This window comes from Sus scrofa, chromosome 9 (genome assembly GCF_000003025.6).
Source record: "Sus scrofa isolate TJ Tabasco breed Duroc chromosome 9, Sscrofa11.1, whole genome shotgun sequence".
NCBI classification, from domain to species: Eukaryota; Metazoa; Chordata; class Mammalia; order Artiodactyla; family Suidae; genus Sus; species Sus scrofa.
Window position 1 is genome coordinate 90,645,677 of NC_010451.4, and position 18,809 is coordinate 90,664,485.

At 42.6% G+C, this 18,809-nt stretch overlaps 1 protein-coding gene across 10 annotated transcripts in view; it reads left to right on the plus strand.

Moving 5' to 3' along the window:
- Positions 1-18,809, plus strand: part of DNAH11 (dynein axonemal heavy chain 11) — a 348,284-nt gene that overhangs the window by 225,633 nt on the left and 103,842 nt on the right. For all 10 annotated transcript variants that reach the window (XM_021063431.1, XM_021063432.1, XM_021063430.1 and 7 more), the window contains 2 exons: positions 2,201-2,434; positions 6,000-6,146. In XM_021063431.1, the coding sequence (XP_020919090.1) occupies positions 2,201-2,434; positions 6,000-6,146 (381 nt within the window). The remainder of the gene's footprint in view (positions 1-2,200; positions 2,435-5,999; positions 6,147-18,809) is intronic.

Below are 18,809 nucleotides of genomic sequence, written 5' to 3' on the forward strand. Positions count from 1 at the left end.
GCCTCAGATACAGCATTGTTTTCCAAAGCATCTTAGTAGGGAAACCTTGGATTTATAACCAGCGGATGCTGGCACTTGGCTTATTTTTATTTTTGCTTTCACCGTGATTGGCTGCGAAATGACTACAAATGGGATCGACTGGTTTGCATCAAGGGGCCAAGTGTAGCAGGAATGGTGTTTTTCACTCCCGGCTCTAAAAGTGAAAAATCCAGCATCGCCTCGCCATCAGTGCAGCCTCTCCAGCACCAGCAGCCGGCTCCTGCCGGCTCCCCCCATCCCTCAAAAGAAAACTGGAGATAAATGAATGGCAGAATAAATAATTTATGCTAATGAAATTACTGCAATTAGTAGTTCTACAATGACCCTTTTAAAAGCCACAGCTGTTAATGTCAGGAAGTGCTGTCACTACTGACCTTATCATAAGAGAAAGTGACAAATTGAGAATGCAGGGAAGACCAGTCATCAAAGAGGTCTGTTCTGGAACGATTAGAGTTTTCTGAAAAACAGTGTGAATTACAACCAGCTGCTCCCTGGCTCTGCAAGTCTCCCATGCTGTGCCATTTTGTTAAGCCCGATAACAATAGTTATTTTGCCCCATTGAGACAAGTTGTCTCGGGCCACTTCCAGCTCTACCGGAAACCACTTCTTCCATCACAGATTTACAAATGAAACTGTTGTTAAAGAAAGCTTTTCAGGGCAGCAGAGGAGCCTCATCCTAAGGATCATGGTTGGGCAGAAGCCAGGGTTTACTTTTTTTTTTTTTTTTTTTTCCCCCCTTTCCTGTAAGAAGGTTGCACTTGGCTGGGGATGTGTTTATATTTTAGAAAGATATGTGCTGGCTTTTAGTCACGTTAAAACAAGACAGGACAGGAGTGTATTTCTGCCCATATTTATATTGCATCCAAGTTCTTTTAAAAATAAAATCCCCAAGGAGGTACGATTTAGATGGTGTTCCTTCCTTATAAATTTATATTCTGAATGCACTATTTGAAAATCTATATATGTCTCAGAGCTAGTAGAAACAAAGGATATTCAGGATTTGTATCATTCTCTATTTAACTATTGCTTTAAAAACATTTTAGTTACCAGCAAGATGGATGTTTGATCGGCAGAACAATCCAGCATGTACAGATTTTAAACCCACTCAGGCATTTTTCATGAGGTTGGAAAGCGGAGTGTTCAGACGTTGCTTAGGAGCCGTTGTCCTTCTGCAGCAAGAACTGGCCTGCCTGCCTGCCTGCCTGCCTGTCCTCGCCCCCACCCCCCCACCCCCGGTTGTGATATTAATGGTGCTGGTTTGAAACGTTTAACTGCATCACCGGCCACTTGTGCGCAATTTTCCCAAAGATGTCTGAGCGTTATTGACAACACTTTGGTAAATTATGTGTGACTTTCCTAAGAGTTGGTGTAGCTCATTTAATTCATATTAATTGATTTTTAGGCTTCCCTTGATTAATTGAACCTGGTTCATCTTGTACAGAATGCAATAAATAATCATTAAAATGAGGGAGATGTGACTCCACAAATTAAAAAGTTAACTACTTCAGAAGTCATAGAGGACAAAGTGGAAAGACTGTCTAGTTGGAGTGGGGGACGGTTCTCCAGTATAGCTTCAAAGGAGAGGGGCTCATTTTTTGTTTGTTTCTCTAAATGAGAATAGGAATAATCATATTTTCTCCCAGGAGCAGTGACTTTTACACCTTATCATCCAGTTTGTATCTCCATGGGTTCTTAGGAAACTATGTGATTCCTCTGTTTCAACTTTTTTTTTTTCCCCAGTGGCCACAGGCTTGTTGGTTTCCTTTAGCTAAAGTTTAACTTGAAAGGGACACCAAAAACATTTCTTGTCTCAACCTCTCCATTTTCTCTTTCACATATTTGATAAAAAGCAAGTTGTGAAAAGCCAAGCTTATGTTGCATGTTGACTTTTGGGTTTGGTATGTGGAGCACATACAAATCCTTTGCCCTACTCGGCAAGAAGTGGTTACTAAGCTGAATGCCTTCTTGTCACCTGTCTAATCCTGTGGGTAGCTCTTCAAGACTGAGTAAGTTTTCCCAGATCGACTGGAATTGGTTCTGGCTTTTAGAAAAATAAACAACTGTATAGCTTTGCTGATGTTCCTTTTTTTTTTTTTTTTTAATTGTGCGTTTGTTTTAACTTGAGAGAATTTCATATGACTTGATATGTGTGTGTTTTCAGCCCCTGGACAAAGATTCTATTAGCCTTTTCATGGCACACGTTCACACTAGCGTAAATGAAATGAGTACCAGGTTTTACCAGAATGAGGGAAGACACAACTATACCACCCCAAAGAGTTTCTTGGAACAAATATCGCTGTTTAAGAACCTGTTGAAGAAGAAACAAAAAGAGGTGTCCCAGAAGAAAGAGCACTTGGTGAATGGCATCCAGAAGCTAAAAACCACAGCCTCTCAGGTATGACCAGAGTTTGTTCTTGCTGAGTGAAATCTATGCTCTTACAATTAAAAATACATTTACTGTTGAAGCAGCATTTCAACCTGTTGGTATAAGATGCTTAGTGCTAAAATTTACAGTTTAATGACACAAAGAACACACTGTTTTTGCTTTCCTAAGCTTGGAAAGGGATTGGTCCATTGCTCCGTCATGGTTGGTAGGGGGAGAGCCCTCCTCTTGTTGGCCTGACCCCATGCAGGGCAGGGTAGGGATGGTGAATAGAGCCTGCACGGTTGGGTCCCTTCTCATCTCCTGTTGCTCTGGGCATCCGGTCAGGAATTTAGACATAGGACAGTGGAAGGAGGATCCACTTTGGTCTCAGGTTCTCAACCCCCAATGAAAGCATCATTTCCTGGCCAATAGTGTAATAAGGGTTGTTGTGATTAGGATCCCTGAGTATAGCAGTTTTCTCTGATTTTGGTGTCTTGGTGTCTGATCTGCTCCCTTTAGCCACTGTCTCTTTTAGCTTAAAGTATCCAGTGTTGCCTTGGTCCTCAGCCAGAAGATCTCCACTACCTTGAAGGACAGTACCTCTAACCTCCCTGAGTAAATCAGGGGAGAATTAGCATAGGCTGATAATCGTGTGTGGGTCTGCACACATATCATCTAATTTCATTGTGAAAATCCAAACAAGTTTATGAAGCAGCAGTCGCTACTGTAATTTTCTGTATGAAGCTTAAAAGAGTCGAGGGCCACCGAGCCCATGAACCTGGTGTTTGAGCCTTGATCTGTGCAAAGGCCATGTCAGACCCATGATTCCAGGCTTCTTCCCTGGGGCTGGTAAAAGAAATTAGCATGAGAGAAGATGAAGACTTGGGAGAATGGCCTGGCTCTAGAACTAGAACTAGAACAAAAAACACTTCTCACCAGTGGTCACCCCAAGGCCAGAAACTCTGGTGGGCTTTTCAGAGTATGGTGTCAGGTTATACGCCCACATGCTTTCTTGAGACTGAGCCAGTTTTCCCCCAAGAGTGTTGGGTGGCCCATCCGTGCCCAGGCTGGAGGTAAGGCAGAACCTGATTGGCGCCTTTCACCGTGAAGGACTCTCTAGCCATGTCCTTCAAGCATTCTGAAGGCCAAAGCACCCACTTTGCTTCATACATCAAGGATGGCTCAAATGCAAAAAATAGTTGCTTGAAACCCCCCCAAAATATGTCCTTCTTTGTGTAGCTTTTGCTCTCTTTTCAAACAAGTGTTTCCTTGCACTTCCTTTTTATGTACTTCTTTTTCTGTGTGTGTGTGTGTGTGTGTGTGTCTGTGTGTCTTTTTGCCACTTCTTGGGCTGCTCTCGCGGCATATGGAGGTTCCCAGGCAACGGGTCAAATCGGAGCTGTAGCCGCCGGCCTACGCCACAGCCACAGCAACGCAGGATCTGAGCCACATCTGCGACCTGCACCACAGCTCACGGCAACATCGGATCCTTAACCCACTGAGCAAGGGCAGGGATCGAACCCGCAACCTCATGGTTCCTAGTCAGATTCATTAACCACTGAGCCACAATGGGAACTCCCTTTTTATGTACATTTTATCTTACTCTTTTATTTGTCTTCCCTCCCCCAACTCTCCAATTCCATCTCCCTTGAGTCCAGACCCCTTTCCCTAGTAAAGACTTTCCCAGGAGTCCTAGTAAGCTGAAGGTGAAGGAGATCTGCATCCCAGAGCATTTCTGTCCTTTTGAATGACAACCCAAACTGAGCCTCTTGACTTTGACCCAGGAAATGACAGCGTTGGCTACACCAGACTGTCAGTACCCATGAGGCCTCTGCCACACTTAAGGGTTTTCATCCCAGATAACAGAGATGAAAGCACTGGGGAGCAATATCTTGGTTCATTCCAGTAATGGCAGCATCTCAGTCATGGAGGAAAAAGGAAGAGAGTCCAGTTTCCTAACAAGCCTCTCGGTTGTGTGTTGGTGAGTTGGGGGGTCAGGGAGAGGAAGAAAGAAAGGGACTGGTGATTCGTGGTGTCTGCCAAGCTGGCAGCTGTTTGGGGGTCTCATTCCCCCTCGACTAGAGACAGCAGGTAGAAAGTCTAAGAAGATATCCAGAGTGCTGATGGAAGGACTACTGATGATTTTCTTTCCCTGGGGGTTTGTGTATGTCATGCTCTAAATAATAACAGAAGAGTGTTGGAATATTTAATAGCACCTGAGGAGTTTTTAAAATCAGTTTACTGTGAAGAGGAGGCATGGTTCTCTAGGTGGACAACCAGAAGGCCTGATGCTGCAAGATCAGGTTGCGTGCAAAGTGAGGCACCTTCACCTCAGAGCATGCGCCCCTTAAGCAGCCGCTGCCGGCTGCAGTATGTCCAGACCTGAGTGCCATCCATGGATCGAAACAAAGCTGTGAACATTTTTTATGGCCACGTGTCCTCTCTGGAGATCGAACATGGGTCATAACACACAGCCCTAGTGACTTCTCTTTATCAATAAGGCCTCACATCCAGGGCTTGCGTCACTTTGGATATTTCAGGCTGAACAGCTTCCTGAGAAACTGATATCGGGGTCTGAAATAAGATTCCTCTTGTCTCTTGGGTGATGCTTTTGATCCTGGCCTAACATATGACTAGTTCCAGATGGCAACAAAACAGAGAGAGTCACTGTGCACTGTGACCCTGAGCTGGAAGAGAGGCTAAACAATCAGTCTTAGCTTAAAGTCTAATAGTACAGGTAGCAGTCACAGTAGTGACCAGACCTTTTAAGGTAGAGTGTAAATAAGTCATGTTGAGGTGGTGGTTACAGGAGTCTTTGGGTGTAGGCATGGAGTTTTGATCCACTAGATGAAACCACTGAGTTTTTTGTTTTGTTTTGTTTTGTTTTTGTCTTTTTCTAGGCCCGTACCCATGGCATATGGAGGTTCCCAGGCTAGGGGTCTAATTGGTGCTGTAGCCGCCAGCCTATGACAGAGCCACAGCAACGCGGGATCCGAGCCTTGTCTGCGACCTACACCACAGCTCACGGCAACGCCGGATCCTTAACCCACTGAGCGAGGCCAGGGATTGAACCCGCAACCTCATGGTTCCTAGTTGGATTCGTTAACCACTGAGCCATGACAGGAACTCCTGAAATGTTTTTAGCAATGGAGTAAAAAAAAAAAAAAAAAAAAAAATGGTTATGATTGTTCTTTGGTTCTAGGTTTATACCACACAGGAACGGAAAAACAGGGGACATGAGTGACACGTGCTCAGGTGACATAGGCTCAGATGGGGCCTGTGCATATCCCTGACAGCACAGACCAAGTTGAGCAGATACCTGCCTGGTTGGTGCTGACATAAATTGGTGACATTTTCCACAAAACTCTAGGACGACATTATTCTGTATATTCCTGTGTAAAAAAAAATAAATAAAAAGAAAAAAGAAAAAAAATAGTATTGCATTTTTGCATATGGAATTAAAGTCACATCAGGGTAGAATCAGATGCAAGGTAGAAACTACCAGACATCTCTCAATTCACTTAAAAAAATAAGCTGCTTCTGTTGTTTGCTCTTATTGCCACAAGTTACTTCCAAGTCGGGATTTTTCCATTAGGTGGGAGCTCTGAAGGCCAGACTTGCCTCTCAAGAAGCCGAGTTACAGCTGAGAAATCAGGATGCTGAAGCTCTCATCGCAAAGATTGGGCTGCAGACGGAGAAAGTGAGCCGGGAAAAGGCCATCGCCGATGCCGAGGAGCGAAAGGTCAGGCTAATTCCACCATTTAGAGTGCGGGGCTATATTTAGCACAAAATAAACCTTTGTAGGTGAACAATTTTGAACAACTTCCTCTCCAGGGAGCGTAAAATCTAAAGAATGATTATAGTTACACATGTAACAGCATTTCACACCATGATTACCACTTGACCTTTCTTTACATTATGCATTTTCCCAACCTTTTAGCTCTTTTAATGATATGAAGGAACAATAACTACTGAGCTCATTCAAGCGTATAATGGATGTGGATCTTGAACATCAGGCCTATTTGTAATACAGTAAAGGTCACGAAGTCACCTCAGAGGTTTCTAAAGGTTTTCAGTTTTTAGGCAAATTGAACAACTCAATTGTTAACAAAGCCCATTCCGTCACTTGGCAAGATGGTTTTCAGATTTTGCATTTTCATAATACAACTTGAGTTGATTATTATATCCTAAGCTAAATTTGTTCTTTTTGAGTCAGTGGAGGCCCTGGCATTCTGTATTATGTTTTATTGTTGGAAACAATTACTTTTAAGATTATATAGATTCTGGTTTCCCTTGCACTTGGGTTTCCAGTAATTCTGAAATAAATATAACTTATTTTGTCATCTTCTTTTACTAAAACTTTAGCTACAAGTAGGAGGTATTTTATTTTTGTGCATATTTCTTCCCCAAGGAAGTATCACAGTGATTTACTAAGTATTTGTTTTAGAATCAAATGAATGTCTATGTGCAAGGTAAGTTCTCTTATTTTAGCCAAAATATTATAATCAGGGCTTAGTTAATTTAAAAAATTGTAAATTATGAACCCTCACATAGCCAGTGAATCAGTAACCATTATGCTGTTGTCCTTGCATTAATGATATCAGAAAATATTTGAGTTTTTCATGGACAGTTGAGGTTTTTCTTTTGTTCTAGTGTGTATTGAGCATGTTGGCCTTTAGCTTGTACAACTAAAGACTTGAAAAATACACTGAAAATCAGGAGTTCCCTTTGTGGCTCAGTGGTAACAAACCCTAGGTGTATCCACAGAGTTGCAGGCTCAATCCCTGGCCTTGCTCAATGGGTTAAGGATCCAGGGTTGCCATGAGTTGTGGTGTAGGTTGCAGATGCATCTCAGATCCCATGTTGCTGTGGCTGTGGTACAGAGCCTGCAGCTATAGCTCCAATTCAACCCCTAGCCTGAGAACTTCCATGTGCCACAGGTGCAGCCCTAAAAAGACCAAAAAAAAAAAAAAAAAAAAAAAAGACCAAATATACATATATTGAAAATCAAAAAGCTGAATAAAGAATTTAAAAAACAACTTAGTTTTGAAGTTAAAGATAAGGTACATTTGTATGGCCTATAGGCATATAATTCCTAATTCTGGCAATAAATGTTTCCATTGGGTTTTAGATAAGTGGAAGATATCCTTAAATAATATTTTTATATTAAACAATCAGGTATCACACATGGTGTATTTATCATAAGCTAATTTTCCACCCAGGTGATGTTTTACAGTCATTATACAAATATGTGATGTTCTAATTATTACTATATCATAACCCACCCCTACAGAACTTAAAATATAACAAGGACTCTGAAGGTCCTTTCACATTTTTGTGTGTGAATTTCTAAGGGAAATTGATTCTCACAAAGGGGGGGGATGTTTTAGCAAATTAGAACTCATCTGATAGATTGCTTCATGAAATCCTTTAAACATGAAAAAGACACTATTTTTTATATCTGATCCATACCAAGAAATAAAAATAATACTTAGAAATATTTTCATTTTATCCATGAGGCTTAATTTAGTTTAATAAATAGCAAATATTGACTGAGTACCTGTTTTTTTGCCTGGCACTTTCCTGGGTCCTTAAGGATATACGATACACACGGTAGCTGCATTTAGCTTACATTGTAATTGGGGAAGACTGACAGGAGACAAGTGACTCTTTAATAGACAAGATATTTTGTGTTAGCGATGAGGGCTATGATGAAAGGTAAGTAGAGAGATGGAATAGTGGAAGGAACTGTTTTAAATTGGTGGTCATGGACAGAAGGTCTATTTGTCATTAAAGCACACAGAGTCCAGGAGTTAAGCAACACCAGGTATGTGCTATGGTCTCCCATTTGTCATATGGTTAGTGATGAGCTAGATTCTATGTGGTTATTAACAGGGGGTATATATGGACTGTGATTCTACGAAATTGAGGTCTCAAGATTTAATATGTAAGAAGTTGTTAAAAAGTAATCAAAAGTACATTGCCACATTTAATCTGACTAAACAAATATTGGGGTTTAGAGACTGCCTTGCTGTACATCTTGACAGCCCCTGTAGAGAAGCCAGTTGAAATTGTTACTTCAAATTTATAAAATCATCAAGGTCATTCAAACTACTGGCATTGCTGGCAGTGACCTGAAGTAATAATACCAGTACCATTGTGAAAATTAGATCTTCCAACCTTCATTTGACTTCTCAGCTCCAAATTCTCAGAATCCTCTGATTCCTTTAAACAGCTTTCTTTGCTGAGTATGATCTTCAGGAGTGAAAGTACCTTGCAAACTGCAGGACTCCTCTTTGACTTTGCATGGTTTTTAGTTTTTTAATGTGTTTCTTTTCTCAGAGTGGGTGGGGCTGGATTTTCTTTTTTTTTTTTTTTTTTTTTTTTTTTTTTTTTTTTTTTATTTTTATTTTTTTAATTTTATTTTCCCACTGTACAGCAAGGGGGTCAGGTTATCCTTACATGTATACATTACAATTACAGTTTTTCCCCCACCATTTCTTCTGTTGCAACATGAGTATCTAGACATAGTTCTCAACGCTATTCAGCGGGATCTCCTTGTAAATCTATTCTACGTTGTGACTGATAAGCCCAAGCTCCCGATCCCTCCCACTCCCTCCCCCTCCCATCAGGCAACCACAAGTCTCTTCTCCAAGTCCATGATTGATTTTCTTTTCTGAGGAGATGTTCATTTGTGCTGGATATTAGATTCCAGTTATAAGTGATGTCATATGGTATTTGTCTTTGTCTTTCTGGCTCATTTCACTCAGTATGAGATTCTCTAGTTCCATCCATGTTGCTGCAAATGGCATGATGTCATCCTTTTTTATGGCTGAGTAGTATTCCATCGTGTATATATACCACATCTTCCGAATCCAATCCTCTGTCGATGGACATTTGGATTGTTTCCATGTCCTGGCTATTGTGAATAGTGCTGCAATGAACATGCGGGTGCATGTGTCTCTTTTAAGTAGAGCTTTGTCCGGATAGATGCCCAAGAGTGGGATTGCAGGGTCATATGGAAGTTCTATGTATAGATTTCTAAGGTATCTCCAAACTGTTCTCCATAGTGGCTGTACCAGTTTACATTCCCACCAACAGTGCAGGAGGGTTCCCTTTTCTCCACAGCCCCTCCAGCACTTGTTATTTGTGGATTTATTAATGATGGCCATTCTGACTGGTGTGAGGTGGTATCTCATGGTAGTTTTGATTTGCATTTCTCTTATAATCAGCGATGTTGAGCATTTTTTCATGTGTTTGTTGGCCATCTGTATATCTTCCTTGGAGAAATGTCTATTCAGGTCTTTTGCCCATTTTTCCATTGATTGATTGGTTTTTTTGCTGTTGAGTTGTATAAGTTGCTTGTATATTCTAGAGATTAAGCCCTTGTCAGTTGCATCATTTGAAACTATTTTCTCCCATTCTGTAAGTTGTCTTTTTGTTTTCTTTTGGGTTTCCTTTGCTGTGCAAAAGCTTTTCAGTTTGATGAGGTCCCATGGGTTTATTTTTGCTCTAGTTTCTATTGCTTTGGGAGACTGACCTGAGAAAATATTCATGATGTTGATGTCAGAGAGTGTTTTGCCTATGTTTTCTTCTAGGAGTTTGATGGTGTCCTGTCGTATATTTAAGTCTTTCAGCCATTTGGAGTTTATTTTTGTGCATGGTGTGAGGGTGTGTTCTAGTTTCATTGCTTTGCATACAGCTGTCCAGGTTTCCCAGCAATGCTTGCTGAATAGATTTTCCTTTTCCCATTTGATGTTCTTGCCTCCCTTGTCAAAGATTAATTGACCATAGGTGTCAGGGTTAATTTCCAGATTCTCTATTCTGTTCCATTGGTCTGTCTGTCTGTTTTGATACCAGTACCACACTGTTTTGATGACTGTGGCTTTGTAGTATTTCTTGAAGTCTGGGAGAGTTATGCCTCCTGCTTGGTTTTTGTTTCTCAGGATTGCTTTGGCGATTCTGGGTCTTTTGTTGTTCCATATAAATGTTTGGATTGTTTGTTCTAGTTCTGTGAAAAATGTCATGGGTAATTTGATAGGGATTGCATTGAATCTGTAGATTGCTTTGGGTAGGATGGCCATTTTCACAATATTGATTTTTCCAATCCAGGAACATGGAATATCTTTCCATTTTTTTACATCTTCTTTGATTTCTTTGATTAAGGTTTTATAGTTCTCGGCATATAGGTCCTTTACCTCTTTGGTTAGGTGTATTCCGAGGTATTTGATTTTGTGAGGTACAATTTTAAAAGGTATCGTATTTTTGTATTCCTTTTCTAATGCTTCATTGCTGGTATACAGAAATGCAACTGACTTCTGAATGTTAATCTTATATCCTGCCACTTTGCTGAATTTATTAATCAGTTCAAGGAGTTTTGGGGTTGAGTCCTTAGGGTTTTCTAGGTATAGTATCATGTCATCTGCATACAGTGACAGTTTGATCTCTTCTCTTCCTATATGGATGCCTTTGATTTCTTTTGTTTGTCTAATTGCTGTGGCTAAGACTTCCAAAACGATGTTGAAGAGCAGTGGTGAGAGTGGGCATCCCTGTCTTGTTCCAGATTTGAGTGAGAAGGCTTTCAGTTTTTCCCCATTGAGGATTATATTTGCTGTGGGTTTATCATAAATGGCTTTGATTATATTCAGGAATGTTCCCTCTATACCCACTTTGGCGAGGGTCTTGATCATGAATGGATGTTGAACTTTGTCAAATGCTTTTTCTGCATCTATTGAGATGATCATATGATTTTTGACTTTTTTTTTGTTAATGTGGTGTATGATGTTGATTGATTTGCGTATGTTGAACCATCCTTGTGAACCTGGGATGAACCCAACCTGGTCATGGTGTATAATTTTTTTGATATGTTGTTGGATTCGGTTGGCTAAGATTTTGTTGAGAAGTTTTGCATCTATATTCATCAATGATATTGGGCGATAGTTTTCTTTTTTGGTGGTATCTCTGCCTGGTTTTGGAATGAGGGTGATGGTGGCCTCATAGAATGTCTTTGGGAGTATTCCTTCTTCTTCAACCTTTTGAAAGAGTTTAAGGAGGATGGGCACCAATTCCTCTTTATATGTTTGATAGAATTCACCTGTGAAGCCATCTGGTCCTGGGCTTTTATTTGTAGGGAGTGATTTTATGACCTCTTCAATTTCATTTCTAGTGATTGGTCTGTTCAGTTGGTCTGTTTCTGCTTGATTCAGTTTTGGCAGGCTGTAAGATTCTAGAAAATTGTCCATTTCTTCCAGATTGTCAAACTTATTGCCATATAGTTGTTCATAGTATTCTCTTATGGTTTTTTGTATTTCTGCTGTATCCGTTGTGATTTCTCCTTTTTCATTTATAATTTTGGTGATTTGGGTTCTTTCTCTCCTCTTTTTAGTGAGTCTGGCCAGGGGTTTATCAATTTTGTTCACCTTTTCAAAGAACCAGCTCTTGGTTTTATTAATTTTCTCTATTGTTTTTTGAGTCTCTATTTTATTGATTTCTTCTTTGATCTTTACAATTTCCTTCCTTCTGCTGACTTTAGGACTTCTTTGTTCTTCTTTTTCTAATTCATTTAGGTGGAGGGTTAAGTTGTCAATTTGGGATCTTTCTTCTTTTTTGAGAAAGGCCTGGATTGCTATAAATTTCCCTCTGAGCACTGCTTTCGCAGCATCCCATAGATTTTGAGAGGTTGTGTCTTCATTATCATTTGTTTCAAGATAGTTTTTAATTTCCTTCTTGATTTCCTCATTGACCCATTGGTTTTTTAGTAGCATGTTGTTTAGTCTCCATGGAGTAGGTTTTTTCTCTTTCCTTTTCCCATGGTTGATTTCTAATTTCATGGCATTGTGGTCAGAGAAGATACTTGAGATAATTTCTATGCTCCTAAATTTATTGAGATTCGCTTTATGTCCCAATATGTGGTCGATTCTTGAGAATGTTCCATGAGCATTTGAGAAGAATGTGTATTCTGATTTTTTTGGATGTAGTGTCCTGAAGATATCAATTAAGTCTAACTTTTCTATTGTTTCCTTTAGGATCTCTGTTGCTTTATTGGTTTTCTGTCTAGAGGATCTGTCCATTGATGTGAGGGGGGTATTTAGGTCTCCTACTATGATTGTATTCTCATCAATATCTCCCTTTATGTCTGTTAATATTTGTTGTATGTATCTGGGTGCTCCTATGTTTGGGGCATATATGTTGATGATAGTAACATCCTCTCCTTGGATGGATCCCTTAATCATTAAATAGTGTCCTTCTTTGTCCTTCTTTATGTCTTTTGTTTTAAAGTCTATTTTGTCTGATATGAGCATTGCAACTCCTGCTTTTCTGTCATGTCTATTGGCATGAAATACTTTTCCCCAGCCTTTCACTTTCAATCTATATGTATCTTTTGTCCTAAGGTGAGTTTCTTGTAGGCAGCATATTGAAGGTTTTTGCCGTTTTATCCACTCAGCCATTCTGTGTCTTTTGATTGGGGCATTCAGTCCATTGACATTTAAGGTGATAATTGATAGATGATTATTTATTGCCATTTGATCCTCATGTTCCAGTTGATTCTATGGTTCTCCATTCTTCTTCTTTTTTTTTTTTTTTTTGGTTGGATGGTCTCCTGTTATTATCTGCTTGAGTGTATTTTTTTTTTTTCATTTTTTGCAAATGCAATATTTGGTTTTGGCTTGTGGTTGCCCTGTTTTTTAAGTATGCTAACCCCTTCCCATAATTGTGTGTTTTAGCCTGATGGTCCTGTAAGTTCAAACACTTCATTATTATATTAAAATTAAGAAGAGAGACATACATACAAACAAAAAGGATTATTTACCTCCTAACATCCCTTGCCCACATTTTATGGTTTTGATGACTCTTTTATTTTTTTCTTTTTAATTTTATTTTGTTTGAAGCATGTTCATGATTAAATCTGTATGCTGGCTTATTTGAGTGACTGCTCTCTGATTGTATCTTCCTCAGTCCTAGTTCTTCCTCTTCTTCTTCTTCTTCTTTTTTTTTTTTTCTTTTCTTTTTTCTTCCCTTTCCTTCCTTTCTTTTTGGTTTAGAGAAGCCCTTTCAATATTTCCTTTAACCTGGGTTTTGTGTTGCTGTATTCTTTACGTTTTTGTTTGTTGGGAAAAATTTTTATTTCCCCTTCTATTTTAAATGATATTCTTGCTGGATAAAGTATTCTAGGTTGCATATTTTTTCCTTTGAGCACTTTAAATATCTCTTGCCATTCCCTCCTGGCCTGTAGTGTTTCTGTAGAGAAATCAGCTGATATTCTTATGGGGGTTCCCTTGTAGGTAACATTCTGTTTTTCTCTTGCTGCCTTTAGGATCCTCTCTTTATCACTAACTTTTGCCATTTTTATTATGATGTGTCTTGGTGTGGGTCTGTTTGGGTTCAGTTTGTTTGGGGCCCTCTGTGCTTCTTGTATCTTGAATCCAGTATCCTTTAGATTTGGGAAGTTTCCAGCAATAATTTCTTCAAATATATTTTCCATCCCCTTATCTTTTTCTACTCCTTCTGGAATTCCTATTATGCGTAGATTGGCCCGTTTTATATTATCCCATAGGTCTCTTATATTGCTTTCCAGTTTTTTGATTCGGTTTTCTGTCTGTTGACCAGATTGAGTGATTTCCATTATTCTATCTTCCATATCACTGATTCGTTCTTCTGCATTATTCATTCTGGTTTTTACTGCCCCTAGTTCAGTTTGCATCTCTGCAAATGAATGTTCTAGTTTTTCTTGGCTCCTCCTTATATTTTCTAGCTCCTTTCTGAGGGTATCTGCATTGCTGTTCATATCTTCTCTTAATTCCTTCAGTATTTTCACTATTTCTCTTTTGAACTCCAGGTCTGTCAGACTGCAGAGATCAGTTTCATTGTTGACTGTTTTAGGTGAGTTCTCCTGTTGGTTTGACTGGGGGTGGTTTCTCAGCTTCTTCATCTTGCTTGTTGTCTTCTTTCTCCTGAGGGAGTTGTACTCTCCGTTATCGTAGTGTTTGCCTTGTCACTGCCGTGGAATATTTCCTGAGGGCTGTCGTTGTTGGTCAATCTTTTTTTGAGGCAGTGTGGCTTTTCTGGAGTGTTGATGGGACTAACAGTGTTTCTTTGAAGCAAAGGAGGACTTCCTGAGGGCAGACAGGACTGGGAGGTCCACCCCACGATGGTAGCAGATTTCACTTGGTTCTCAGCACCCCCTGGGGTCTTGGGCGGGTAGCAGGGCCCTTGGAGACTCAAGAGGTTCCTCCCCAGAACAGCCCGACTCAGAAAGACCGTCTGAGATCTTTTCCCAAGTCGGCCAGGCTTGTTGCAGCTTTTCTGGGCTGCAGGGGGTCCTGCCTGGAGCTGGCAGTCCTATGCAGCTGGTCCACTAGGTCTCAGCACCCCCTGGGGTCTTGGGCGGGTAGCAGGGCCCTTGGAGGCTCAAGAGGCTCCTCCCCAGGACAGCCCGACTCAGAAAGACCGTCTGAGATCTTTTCCCAATTCGGCCAGGCTTGTTGCAGCTTTTCTGGGCTGCAGGGGGTCCTGCCTGGAGCTGGCAGTCCTATGCAGCTGGTCCACTAGGTCTCAGCACCCCCTGGGGTCTTGGGCGGGTAGCAGGGCCCTTGGAGGCTCAAGAGGCTCCTCCCCAGGACAGCCCGACTCAGAAAGACCGTCTGAGATCTTTTCCCAATTCGGCCAGGCTTGTTGCAGCTTTTCTGGGCTGCAGGGGGTCCTGCCTGGAGCTGGCAGTCCTATGCAGCTGGTCCACTAGGTCTCAGCACCCCCTGGGGTCTTGGGCGGGTAGCAGGGCCCTTGGAGGCTCAAGAGGCTCCTCCCCAGGACAGCCCGACTCAGAAAGACCGTCTGAGATCTTTTCCCGATTCGGCCAGGCTTGTTGCAGCTTTTCTGGGCTGCAGGGGGTCCTGCCTGGAGCTGGCAGTCCTATGCAGCTGGTCCACTAGGTCTCAGCACCCCTTGGGGTCTTGGGCGGGTAGCAGGGCCCTTGGAGACTCAAGAGGCTCCTCCCCAGGACAGCCCGACTCAGAAAGACCGTCTGAGATCTTTTCCCAATTCGGCCAGGCTTGTTGCAGCTTTTCTGGGCTGCAGGGGGTCCTGCCTGGAGCTGGCAGTCCTATGCAGCTGGTCCACTAGGTCTTAGCACCCCCTGGGGTCTTGGGCGTGTAGCAAGGCCCTTGGAGACTCAAGAGGCTCCTCCCCGGGGGAGCCCGTCTCAGAAAAACCGTCGGAGAATTAGGTCGATCTATTCACGGCCTGGCTAGGCTTGTTCTAGCTTTTCTGTGCTGCAGGCCTTTTCTAGGGGGCTGGTGGTGTTTGGTGCTGCTCTGTGGAAGTGTAGCCCCTCCAAAGGGCAAGCAGGCCTGTGCAGGGAGAGCCCCTGCGGTGGTAGGCTTCAGGCAATTGTTGAGGCCAGCCCTCCTGGATGGCAGGCAGCCCCAGGTTTGGCGAGAGCGTAGGGGGTGGCGGGGGTGGGGGGAGGGAATGCACTGGGAAGCACAGCTTTCTGCTAGCTAGCGGGCCTGTAAGCTTGCTGTGGCGTGGGGGGTATTCTATGGGGACCCACCCCTTCTTCTCTCCCCTCCCCAGCACGGGCGCAGACCAGGCTCTTCTCCCAGGTTCCCTCTGAGGCGGCTTTCCACTTCCCCGCCCCTAGAGTATTGCTCCCTTCCTCTGCGACAGCTTTGTTTTCTAGTCTCCCAGGCAGTCTCTGCCCCGTCAAATGGTTTAGAGACCTCCCAAGCAGTTTCCGCTCTGCCCCGCCCCCCTAGCCCGGGGACTAATCTCTGGAGCCGAGGTCTCGGTGCCCAGCCCCCCCCCCCAGGCGTCCCCCGGCCCTTTCTTGGGGACTAACCTTCGGAGGCGAGGTCTCGGTGCCCAGCCCCAACCCAGGCGTCCCCCGGCCCCCTCTCGGGGACCAACCTTCAGAGCTGAGGTCTCGGTGCCCAGCCCCCACCCAGGCGTCCCCCGGCCCTTTCCCGGGGACTAACCTCTGGAGCCGAGGATTCGGTGCCCAGCCCCCACCCAGGCGTCTCAATTTTTGGTGACTGTGCCCGTAGTTCAGATGGTCCGTTGGGTTCTTGATCGTTTTTCCGTACTCCGACTTACTGCTACACTCTTCTCTGCATCTGGCGATTCCTCCGGTTCGTTTGATCTTTCCCCCGGTAGGAGACTTTCCAGGGTGCGGGATCCCTTTCTCCTCCGCAGTTCCCTTTCGGGAGCGCCCGTCCCGCTCGGATTCACCTTCTCTCACTCTCCTCTTTTCTCCCGTTCTGCCCAATAATGTCACGAACTTCTTGCCGTTATTGGAGTTTAGGTTCCTCTGCCAGCGATTGGTTGTTGTTCTGTGCGAGTCATTTCTTCTGTAGATGTGCTTTTTTTGTTGTGTTTGTGGGAGAGGGCGAGCGTGTCCCCCTACTCCTCCGCCATCTTGTCCTCTATGACTCTGGATTTTCTTAGAGTTAGGAATTTCTTAGAGTCTGAAGGCAGATAAGAGACATGTATTAGTTTGCTAGGGCTGCCATAACAAAATACCACAGACCAGGAGGCTTAAATAACAGGAATATATTTTCTCACAGATCTGGAGTCAGAAAGTCCAAGGTTTAGGTGTTGGCAGGTTTGGTTTCTCCCAAGGCCTCTCTGCTGGGCTTGCAGACAGCCAGCTTCTGCCTGTGTCCTCACATACTCTTTCCTCTGTGCCCACACCCCTCCCTACTCTTATGTGTGACCAGATTTCCTCTTCTCACAAGGACACTAATCAGATTGGGTGAAGGCCCACCCTAACAAGCTTATTTTAATGTAATCGTCACTTTTAAGTCCCTCTTGCCAAACACAGTCACATTCTGAGGTGCTTGGGTTAAGGTTTCAGCATGAGAATTTTGAGTGGACACACTTAAGCCCATAACAAGCAGTCGTTGTGACTTTATCCTCTCATTGTGTCCACCACTCAATTTCATGAACCATCTGCACGGAGTCTTTGACTAATAGAGGGCAGAAAATGTCTGGTATACCCAAGAATGGGACCATCTCCAAATCTCTTCTTTGGTAGATAATGTTAGAAGGGAAAGCACCCAGTCTAAGCCATTTGTGTAGCTCGATCACCTTCTCCAGGTTGGGCCTCACTCGCCAATGCCCAGGAGCCATGAGGGGCAGAGGAAATCCCACAGTGAGGCTTAGTAAGTCACGAAGATACTCGATATTTTCACCACTCTAGTGTAGCTGCACCTTCAGGTGAGAGGGATTGGGAATGCGAAAGAAGTTGACCAACCTAGAGTATTTTTTTTCCCATTGGCATTCATGGCATTTTAGCTATTAAATGTTCCAGATTTATCAAAATTACCCAAAGGAATAATACTCCATTAGCAGTAAAGGAGTTAGGAAGAGAAGAGCCTCCAGTCTCATAGAAGTAGCATTTAGTAGGAATACTCTCTAAGGTTTCTTCTAAGTATAAAATCTGTGATCCTGAGTCCAGTTTAAAATGATGCTGTTATAAGTGGTCATGAACATAATGAATAGATTCATTATATCTTTAAGGAAAAGAAATAAACCTGATGTAATAACACGTTCAGTACATTCCTGGTTTCATCCATAGTGGTATCTCTGTCTGACACATTGAGAATGTAATATTTGTAGAATTTTTACAGTCCATTCCTGGCAGTTTTGAGGGTTGTAGTTTTGGAGCAGTTCTCAGGAAGCATGCAAAGCTTTCTTGTTGATGTCCACAGTAGCCGTATAAGTATTGGCCGGCGATCACATATCAACCCTGAACCAATTATCTTCATAAAAGGTTCAGTGCAGGGCAAAATCATGGTTAATCAGGAGAAGGGTAATTACTGCTAATAAAGCTGTGGTAGACAACATAATTTGTTGTGAGCAGTGTTTAATTTTATGGTGTAGTTAAATCTGTTCATTCCAAAGACATCTGAAGAAATGCACTTTTGTTCACACTGCATCATTCACAGTTGCCGTCGCCGCAGCAACCATCCCCCATGGTAACAGGATCCTGGTGGCCAGGGCCACAGCTTTGAAACTGCTTTCTGCTAAGGACAAAATTTTTACTCTTCCTGGACATTTGAGTTCTTTCAGTGTCCTAAAAGGAGGAGGATAAAAACTCCAAAGCTTCTCATTTGGCTTGGTTTAAGTTTGCCATCATGGTTTTCCTATATCCATATTATATGTGTTCATGACAGGAGGCTGCTACAGAACCCTACTTGGCATGTGAAGAGTGGCCTGCACCATCACCAGCAGCATGGACAGCAAATGTCATGATCCCATTGCTGAAGACAGACCTGGGTAGTTGCACCTGTGGTTTCTTACCAGGTCCTTAGAGAAAGCAATATTAGTTTCCATAAAAATTCTATTTATGTAGGGGTATGGGATTAAGAGGTACAAACTGCTAGGTATGAAATAGATAAGCGACGAA